The sequence below is a fragment of the Adiantum capillus-veneris genome, unplaced genomic scaffold (assembly GCF_014529385.1).
Source record: "Adiantum capillus-veneris isolate H3 unplaced genomic scaffold, ASM1452938v2 Hic_scaffold_311, whole genome shotgun sequence".
In the NCBI taxonomy this organism is placed as follows: Eukaryota; Viridiplantae; Streptophyta; class Polypodiopsida; order Polypodiales; family Pteridaceae; genus Adiantum; species Adiantum capillus-veneris.
In genome coordinates, this window is record NW_028221428.1 from 3,019 (window position 1) to 13,754 (window position 10,736).

Sequence of the window (10,736 nt, forward strand, 5' to 3'; positions counted from 1 at the left end):
TCTACCGCATGGAGAAGCAAAGCACGGTCCCAAAGTTGTACCTTTGCAAAGCAATAATAAAGAAATACTAAAAGGGGAGCCAATCTTTGGAGCCAATGAGATCTAGGAGTGGAACACTGCAACTCTCTCTCTCTCTCTCTCTCTCTCTCTCTCTCTCTCTATCAATTATTCAAGTTGTTTTAAGTGATAAAGTGTTGCAGAGCTTTCTAGATTGTGGTCATCTTTATGTTTCTATTCGATCCCTCGCCGAAAGTGATTACAGTGGGATGGTTGGTTCGACCCATATTTCCGACTGTAAATATCCATGCAAGGCCTCATTATGTCAAAGGTGGTCTAGCGCTCCCACCAAGGCAACTACCTTCTTGGAGATGCACCACAACTACAACCCCCGGTATACAATGTTTGCATTTCATATGCTCAAGGCACACGGTCCTTCGTGCAATGGTAGATCCTGCGATTCCCTAAGCCTGTAATGCCTCCTTGGGCAAAACGCTCACACTCACTCCAACACAAGAAAAGAAAAACTCAAGGATTAGAGGATTAGTGCAAAACCAAACTCTGATACGAATGTTAGATGGAATGGAACTGAGAGAGTAGATAGAATCGAGAATTCATAATTCCACCAATCGTTTGTTCTTTCCATGCATTGATTAATGCAACTTTGCATTACCGATGATTCCTTCCAAATACGAGAGAGAGAGAGAGAGAGAGAGAGAGAGAGAGAGACGCACCAATGGGATCCCAATCAACCCTCTCAAGGGCACCCTCACTGATACCGATGTGCTATTTGCTTTAGATTGCCGATCGTCATGGGAATTGACCTAAATCTCTGTGCTCATGATGCCAGATGCCTACCAAAGTGTAGTAATATCTGTCAAAATGTTTGTACAAACTATTTATCTAAGAGAGTTTCAAAATTAAAACACCTTATCTAATGGTCTTGTTTGGGTATGCGACTCCAGCAAACAAGCTCACAATATTGTCGATACAAAATCTTGTCTATACAAAATCTTGTCTACTACGTAGAGAACCTTAGCTCTGAAGACATAGTAGTAGCATGTCCCGACACATAGAGCCATGGGCACGTGACATCATGGTACCATGCCTTAACTGAATCACCATCAAAAACCATTCTCCCATTCCTCATATCAACAATGTCTTGGATTGATTTCATGGATCTTCTTGCTTTATCCGAAATTTGAATTGATCTAAAGAGTGGGTATCATCAAGTTCACATTAAGCCTGAAGATGTTCCAACACCGCCTTTATGTCAGCTTTTGGTCTCCATGAGTTCTTTATTATGCCTATTGGACTTACAAACACAATGGTGACTGGTTACATTCAATCACACAATTGAGCATATTTTATTGGCACATTCTTTGACGACTTCATCATCTTTCCCAATAGTAAAAAAGAGCTTGATGCCACCTTGCCTTGGTTTACCTTGAACATATCATATCTACAAATGGTGTGCACATGGCCCAAGAATAGTTAAGGATGTTCAAGAGTGGCCCATATTGACAATGTACATGAAGTAAGCAATTTCCTTGAGCTTGTTCCTATTTTTTATAGATTATCAAGCACTTTGCCGCTATCGCCTCTCCATAGCATAACTTGAAGAAGAAAGGATATATCTTCGCTCTCCATAGCATACTTGAAGAAGAAAGGAGATATCTTTGCATGGACTTCTAAGAAAATCAATGTTAAACACTTTGTGAACCGGTGAGTCACCTAACAAGGCTACTCTACAACAATACCGAAAACAACAAACTTGAACTTGACAATACATTGAAGCCTAAGCGACACAAGAGTGGCAACGTACCACTCTCTAAAGATGCAGAAGAGAGGAGAGAAGAAATGTATGTAGATGCAAAAAAAGCAAGAGAGAAGAGCGTCAACACTCAAACAAGTGCAAAGTCTAGTGAGCCAGCAGCCCAATATTGCTGATCTAAAGGCCATACATAGGCAAATAGACATCAGCACTGAACACTTTAAACAGCATCATGCATGGCCCTATGATTCAAATGTTTTGTGTATTCAAGAGATATCTCCAAAGAGATTTGAAAATAACATAAGCTTGACCACTAAGTACATGCATAGCACTCGCATCAAAATACCCAAGAAAAAGCATTAATAGCAGGCAAGAAAAAAGGGTACCTGGAAAACAGGAACACCATCAAATGCTTTTGTTTTGTCTCCCGACTTTACTTTTGTCTACAAGGCAGAAACACAAACACCTTATTAAAAAAGAAATAAGACTATACATTAATACTAACTTCCCATTTTATTCAAAAACATGAGCTCATGAAGATTGTGATTATGTTCTTCAATTGTGTACCTTATGTTGACAACATTCAAACAGCTTTGTACACCTCAATCTCCCTCAGAGCTAGGACAAAGTTAACATAAGATATGATAAAAAGTTGTAACTCACACATCTTCTGTATTTAAATGCACACCATTTTGACTCGCAATTGAAGTACCAAGTGGCTTGATAAAGCCTAAGGTTTGCACCCACGGGTTTTTTATGAATGCCTAAACTGTTTCTACATTGTACTTAAGAAGTGCCTCAATTTACAACTGTTTACCTTGAGAGTTCCATAGACGGAAGCAAATTTCACGTGAATTTGAGTGTGAAGACTCTTTCCATCTCCTTTAAAGGAGGAACGCAAATAAAGCATCGAGTTGCACCCAAAATCAGATAATTTATTCAACTGAAAGCTTAATGGGAAGCAGAACAAAAAAGTTGCATACTGAAGTCATATCACTACTTCAACACGAAAGCTCACCTCAATAGCGTTCTTTACTTGAACAGGATCGGGTAAAAACCTGAAGGCGATCCCCTCCGCAGAGAGTTTGTAAACCTAACAATGGTAAGGGAAAGTAGAAGGGTCTTAAAAAACTGTTATTATGAATGGGTATACAAACTACTATGAATGGATGGGTATACACACACTTATACATTCAATTGTTGCCACACCAATTTCTGGTATGTCGATCTTATTTTCATGAGCAATGTTGAGCTATCAATGAGCACATGCTAAATTATGGCCAGGGTGAATCCATCTTTGTGTGTCTGAGAGAAGCACTCCTAGAACACTGGGTTCATAATGTTTCTTAACACCTTTACAAATTTCATAGGAAATATAGTGAGCACATTGGATTGGGATGTGATAAAGTAAAACAGAACACAAGAACAACATAAACCCAGATACTTACACATTGGATGTGGCACATACACTTGCATATACACAAAACAGACTCAGAAGTCCATATAGTTAGAAGCCTAAGCAAGCTGAGCCTCTTCCATGAGATGAAAGCAAAAAGAGCCATACCTTCTCAAGGGGGACAGACACAACCCTGGCTTCCCGTCCGAGTACTGGTTCCCGATCTCTGACCTGTCCAGCTATGAGACATCACAGTTCGAGAATGGCAGGGGGGAAGAAAAGATAGAACAAAGTTTCACAATAGGACAAGAGTATACACACCTGAGTCAGAAGAGCCTCTGCATCCTGCTGCCTAAAACAAAGAAGGCTGAGCGACTTGGAGCCTTCCGGGTCAGAGACGAGCACGAACTCATTGCCAGAATTGCTCACGGTGTAAACAGGCACACCTTCAAGGGTTTTGGACACCTGCTCTTGACTGAGGGCAACGTCAAATAGGTGGCGAGACTCGCCTGCATCCTCGCTGCAGGGGGGGGACGAAGAGAGGCTTGCAAAGCACGGCATAAATGAAGGGTTATAACGACTCTTCGGACGTGGACTCCATTGATTCCATGTGGGTCCTGCTGCCGCAGAAACTGCTCGTTGCGTGATTTCTTCTTGAAAACGAAATAACGGCTTTGCAGCGCCCACGATAGCATCGCCAAGACCTGTCAAATGCTTCTGCAGGAGCTGACCCATGTCTGGAAGATGGAAAGGAATACGTGAGAGCTGTCCATGACTACAAGGGCTTCCTCGTCCAGCCATAGCTGCTGCTTATCAACATGCAACAAGCAAAAGGCAAATGTAATATTCGGCTTATTTTTGTCTAGCGATACGAGTTCACAACTTTCTTTGATCCCACAAATCAAAATGCAATACGACTATTCGGCTTATTTTTGTACCTGCGATACGAGTTCAAAACTTGGTTGTGTGTTTGATTTCGTTCGAGTCCAATCATTAATCATTAATCATTAATATATACAAAGTTTGAATGTGCGGTTCCTAGCTCTCTTCTATGTACGATATTTTGCATGTGTTTGCACGCCCTTTACGCATCCAAGACTCCATGCAACCTCGTTGCAGGTTAGCTAATTGACTTTCCATCTCCATCCCACCTTCTCAACCTCTTTATGACCAAGCAAATCTACTAACATAATATGGCGGAAGGGGGAGCCCTTTACACGTGTCGTAATCTGCAACTTGAAGGCTAAAGTCCAAAACTAAAAAAAAGCCCGTTCACATGCGATAAAGAGGGAGAGAAGGGGGGAGAGAGAGGCCGTCGAAGGCGACCGGCCATACTAGTAAGGTCTTAATGATGGGCTTGCTTCCCATATCACAACAGTTGGAGGTACTATGGCCCTGCAAATACATGAAAAACATCACATACACAAGGAAATCTACACATATACTTGCAACCATGATCCCTGGCGAGGCACGCTATCTGGGAAGCATACAAATGGAAAGAAAGAAGGAGAGACCAAGAGAGAAGAGAGTATGCGACATGCGCACCAGTTAGACAAGACTGCTATGTATGCACGAAGAAATAGAAGAGGAGGGAGAAGATAAGTGACACCAACACTAGGGCAAAAGCTATTCCCCCTACATGGGTCCCTCAATGAACTCATGTGAGCCTATTTATAAATTCCATAAATGTTACAACAATAGAGAGAGGGTTAATAAATAGAGACAATAGTAGAGCCTTATATGTGAGCATCTCACGTCATCATTAGATAATGAAAGATGTTTTCCACATGTCAGTCCTACAGTAAATATATGTTGATGTGCTATAAATAAATAACATTACATACTCGTTCGTTGTTAAGAAATCAATTGTCCTTAGTTGTTATGTTATCAATTGGCAAGTCATAATTTATCAAAAACTGTAGTTAAAATTAAGCATCTTGGACATAATATATCAACACAAAAACTTACAAACTTAAACAAGATTTGCTTATGCCTTGAGTCATCTACATACTGCATATTCTAATGTCTCAATACAACTAGCAAACGCAGTATATATTATATCTTGACACTCCAGGATATCATTGGTCACAAGTCTGCATCCAACAACAAATACCATATCGATGTCATCATCATAAATTCTTCAACAAGATAGAACAAGTCCAAATCCACATCAACATAAACCTCAAATCACACTATCAGCATTGGTGGCTAGCCACTACCGTATGATTTTATAACTGGAGTTAGTTAAAACGGCGAAACGACACCAAATGGGCATGCTGCCTAAACAGCAAATATGCATCGAGGCTAACAAAATCACACTATTAGCATGGGTGGCTAGCCCACCAGTATGATTTCCATTATATACTCAAGTTAATAAAATCACACTATTAGCATTGGTGGCTAGCCATTATAGTATGATTTTATAATTGGTGCCGGTTAAAACAGCGAATCGACACCAAATGAGCATGCTGCCTAAATCGCAAATATGCATCGAGGTCATGCCATTGAAACCAACAAATATGTCCGTGCTATCTAAACCGACAAATCTGCATTGAGCTTGTGTGGCTTAAACCAGCATCTCTGCATTTCTAGTTAGTGCTGCCAAAATGGAAAATCAAAAGGAAAATTTACACTGCTTAAATCGGCAAATCTACGTACACATGACCAATGGACACGGCATGGCATAAGCTACAACGTATTTATTTCTTAATTGACTTGAAAATTTGAGCAATCTTCAGCAAGGAAAAACTTACAACCTTAGTATCCAATGTTCCAATTCATGACTACTTATCTCTATGGCACGACTTTACTTGCAAACATTATAGCTTGAGAATGGACTAGCTAAGATGAACATTATGCAATAAATCAACTAAATGGAATAGATGAATCTAGAAGAACTTATCAAGATGTATGAGATTAGAGATGTACATGATCTTTTTGGTTCAAATCACCTATCCACTTGAGTTTGGAGTAACCCTACCTAGTTGTGTCACCAGGAGGAGTATAACCTGAAAGATTTTGTGCATTTTTAATTGGGTGTTGATTGAATTACCGCCTTTCTTGTATATAAAGCTATATAGTAAAAACTTCACAACTAAAAACAACAAACATAACCGTCTTTCTCCTATGAAATTACGATAGGACATGAAAGTTATTGAAGTTGTCCAAATCTATAAGGTCCTACAAATCTGTTAAAACAATGATATTAGCTTGAATGACTAATACATGATGGTATCTTCGAAGCTTCACAGCATCTAAGGTCTTAATGTACTTAAAATTGCATCGAGACAACTAACAAGCACAATCTATAATAAATTTGAGTGAATTTATGCTCTACAATATTCAAGTGTAACTATGCTTGAACCCATTTTTTGTTATATTTCAACTCTTCTTCAAGGAACCCAATTCTGTGCTATTTTGTTGATAAAATCAATGCTTAAATTTGGTACTTATTGGTTTGTCATGGCTTTCTAGTAAAGCCCTATAATATATATATATATATATATATATATATATATATATATATATATAATATATTTATATATATATATATATATATATATATATTATATATATATATATATATATATATCACAACAAGTCCAATAAGGGCCACTATTAAAAATCTCAATATGGAAAATCAATCACCAAAAGTAAAAATAGAAATATGGAAATCCCTTACTTTTTTTTATAGATGTGGATGTGGGGAGTTTGGACAAATGCATGTATCAACCACAAATAGTGACGCCCTATTGAGTTGGTGCCTTTACGATGCAAAGTGAGGCGTTCATGATGCAGGACCGTTGTACTAGCTCCCTCAAACTAGCACTACCCTCAGTTTAATGCACAATTCATGTAGGCTGCAGAGCAGCCCAGTCAACCAACAGTGCCCACTCAAGCCCCAACTCATCTACCCATAGCATTTCATGCTCTAAATTTGTATCCATTCTATGTGAGGGCTATGAACTCTGCTCGTGTGTGCAGGGAAGGGGAAGAGCAAGTAAGAAGGGGGAAACACCACACTTGAGAACCTTTATTGCTTTTGTACAATGTACAAGGGTTAGTAAAGGGGTTGATGTGATTAGGGCTAGTCAAATCGGGTGGCCACGAGCCTTTACCCAACAATCTCCTACTTAGGCCAATGTGGTCGTAAATGGCGATGACTAAAACTAGTATGTACAAACGTGAAAGTATGTTCGCTTCACCCTTGTACAAATATGTTTACACTACACCCATTAACTCAATGTAGCATGTAAATTTCTCCATAGCCATTCTCTTTTTAAGAGCATCTGTTGGGTTGTCATTAGTGTGCCACCTCAATGTGTTTGACTTGAAGTGAAACACGAGATTCCTTGGCAAAGTAATGGCACTCTGACTATCACAATGCAAAATTGAAACTTGTTGAATGTCTAAAACTTCCACTAAACATGCCAACCATATAGCTTCCTTGTTGGCATCTGGCGTTGTAGAATACTCAACGTCTGTAGTGGAAGAAGACAGATAATCTTGGAAAGATGGTCTCCATGAAATGGCTCTTCCTGCAAATATAAAAATGTAGCCATATGTAGATCTCCTACTGTCTGTGCAACTTGCATAATCTATGTTTGTGTAAGCAACAATTGATGCATCACTATTACCAAAGCATAAACATCTACTCATTGTACCCCTTCAAGTATCCAAGGATTAAGTTTCACCGCTATCCAATGTTGCTTGCCAGTATTAGCCATATACCGACTAACCACTCCCACTGCAAAAGCAATGTTTTGCCTCATAGCTACCAAAGCATACATAAAGATTGCCTACAACTAAAGAAAATGGCACACTTGCCATTTTTGCTCTCTCAACATCTGATTTGGGAGAATCTTCCTTGCTAAGTTTCAAATATGATGAAAGTGGGGTACTCACTGCCTTCCCCCCCTACATATTAAAACATTGCAAGATCTTGTGAATATAGGATTTTTGAGACAACTCAAGAATTCCCTTTTTCTTGTCTCTCTTGATATGCATACCAAGAAAATGATTTGCTTTGTCCAAATTCTTCATAGCAAAGTTTTTGCTCAACATTTACTTCAATTTGGAAATCTTCTTAGTGCACTTTCCTGTAATGAGCATGTCATCTATCTATAAAATGAGAATGACTAAAGAACCATCACTAAGTTTCTTTATATAAATAGTGATATTATTGATTCCTTCTAAAACCCTGGGACTACATAAAAGTGTCAAGCTTTTGATACCACTACCTTGAACCCTATTTTAAGCCATAAAGTACTTTTTTGAGTTTGCATACAAGCTTCTCTCTGCTAGGTTGTTCAAAATCTTCAGTTTGCTCCGTGTAAACATCTTCTTCTAGATCCTCATGAAGAAAAGATGTCTTCGTATCCATTCGGATGAGTTCCATGTCCTCAATGGCTATTAAACTAAGCATTGTGTGCAGTGTAGTCATCTTGACTACAAGTGAGAAGATTTCATCGAAATCAACTTCCATCTACTGCTTATCTCCCTTAGCAACCAATCTAGCCATGTACTTAGGTTTGGGATCATCGATGTAAACTTCTTTTTAATCCCATTTGCAAGGTAAGGATTGCTTGCCTTCTGGAAATTTAACCAAGTCCCATGTCTCATTGTTAACGATCGAGTTGTACTCAGTTTGCATGGCCTAGTGCTCCCACTTGACCTTGTCATCCATTTGCATGGCTTCTTTATAACAATATGGCTTGCCGCAGTCGATCAACATAACATAGTCCCCAACCCTGGTTGAAACTGCTCAGGTGTGTATGATTGTAACATTTAATGGCCTAATAACTTATGTGTAGCGGAAATTAGCATGAACATAGTGGGCATTTCATTAGAATAGATTCCTAATGAGAATTACAAGAGTGCTTGGGTGGGGGAGAGCAACAAAAAGCATAACACCTAGTTAGATAGCATCAACAATACTTTCAAAAGAGAGAGAAATTAAGCTATTGACAACATTTGAGGACCGGATTTGGATGGAGCCGGTCCCCCCTCCAAAAGGCTTTGTATTATGGTTTCTCCCATCAAGAGAGACATTGTACAATACAATTCTTTGTGTTTCTTCAAGACTAGCTAGTGCAATGAAGATGGAAGCTTCATGCACTAAGCAAAACACTTAATCAAACACAACTTGAATTATCCCCGTTCTCAGACCCAAGACCTCACACACCTTCGAAGATGGTGAGAGCTAGCAGGGTATGAGAGTAGATTGAGAGGAAGAAGCAGTATCTTACGAGAAAGATGTACATCTCCTCACATAATCACTCATATTAACATAGCTTAGCTTAGTAATTAGCTTGGTAGAGAAGATGAGCATGCATTGAAGCTTGGCTCTTGGTTGGATTTGCATCCACATGCCAAGAGAGTGTTGATGTAGGCTTCTATCTCACAAGCTTGGAGTAGGTGATGAGCTCTCCATTAAAGCTTGGGAGGAGATAGAGTATTCTTTCTTCACACATGGTCAAGTGTGATTGTGTGTGTGTCAATACCAAGCAAAAATCAGCCCCCCCTCTCTCTTGGGCGAGCCCTTCCTGCTAAATTGGTCTGGCTTTTGCCTCATTGGACCTCCCCAAGTCAAGCCAATGGGTGTTAAGCAGCATAAGAGATAGCCTTCTGACATGTGTCCCCTTTTCCCCTTTTGTGAGAGCTTTAGGTAATTAAATAATTAAACTAAACTCTCATTGGACCCCTTTGCCTCCTGGCCAATAGGAATCAGGCACACCTTGTGGGCATATGGCCTAGGGAGCTGACATGTGTCCCTAATTCCCTTTGTGTAAAGGGAGCCTGTGTGTGTGTGTGTGGCTTTCTCTCTCATCCCCTACTAAATGGGCTCGCCCCCTTTGTAGGCTTTGAAGAAGACTTTTGTACACAAACTAAGCATCCAATTTTCCCTAGGGTTGACCTTTTGGACACAACCTTTGAATTTTGGAACCTTAGCATTTTGGAAGTCTTAATGGGCTGAACCTTAAGGTCTTTTTAGCCCATTGTTGCACATGGCTCTTTTGTAGATGGCCCCCCTTTGGATCCCTATTTTCTCTCCTTTGGATCCCTACTGTGGTCGGTCTGCTAGCTTAACCAATATTCTAGCTTTTTCTCCCCTGGCCTTCCCCACATTAAATGATCAGTTTAATATGAGAAAATCATTTAAGAGAATTAGATATTGATTATTATGACATTACCTCTCTCTTGAAATCATAGTCGTCCTCGACTATGGTGTAGAGAAGATAAAGCATGTTCATGAGTCCTTTTCTTAGCGGGTAGAGGATCCCTATGTTCCCTACGACATCATTCCATAATGGATGACTAGTCCATTTGGCGCTTGTTGAGCCAGCAGAGCCAGCAGAGGATCACACCCACATTTTTGCTCACACTCATCATTTTGTAACCATTGATTGTAATAAATGTCTTTCCGACATTGATTTTGAATTGAGCCATTCATTAAGTAACGGGACTCAATTGAGTTTCCAGCTTGTAATCCCGAAGTAATTTCACTCGCTGATGTAATTAGTTAGAGATGTTCTCACCTCCAAGGCTAATGTATATAAGCCAAAGTTT

At 39.6% G+C, this 10,736-nt stretch overlaps 1 protein-coding gene across 3 annotated transcripts; it reads right to left on the reverse strand.

Annotated features, from left to right (window-relative positions):
- Window positions 1–2,115: 2,115 nt before the first annotated feature.
- Window positions 2,116–4,037, reverse strand: LOC147417241 (protein TIC 22, chloroplastic-like). 3 transcript variants are annotated; one of them, XM_086507775.1, is made up of 4 exons: window positions 3,489–4,035; window positions 3,336–3,398; window positions 2,790–2,864; window positions 2,116–2,214 (listed from the first exon to the last, which is right to left on the reverse strand). In XM_086507775.1, exons 1-4 carry the CDS (start codon window positions 3,966–3,968, stop codon window positions 2,131–2,133), a joined length of 702 nt encoding a protein of 233 aa, XP_086363901.1. In that variant the 5' UTR covers window positions 3,969–4,035; the 3' UTR covers window positions 2,116–2,130. The 3 variants fall into 3 exon arrangements, with proteins under 3 accessions (XP_086363901.1, XP_086363903.1, XP_086363904.1); XM_086507777.1 differs by lacking the exon at window positions 2,116–2,214 and adding an exon at window positions 2,315–2,653 and having other exon boundaries at window positions 3,489–4,034; XM_086507778.1 differs by lacking the exon at window positions 2,116–2,214 and having other exon boundaries at window positions 3,336–3,406; window positions 3,489–4,037.
- Between the last annotated feature and the right edge of the window lie 6,699 nt (window positions 4,038–10,736).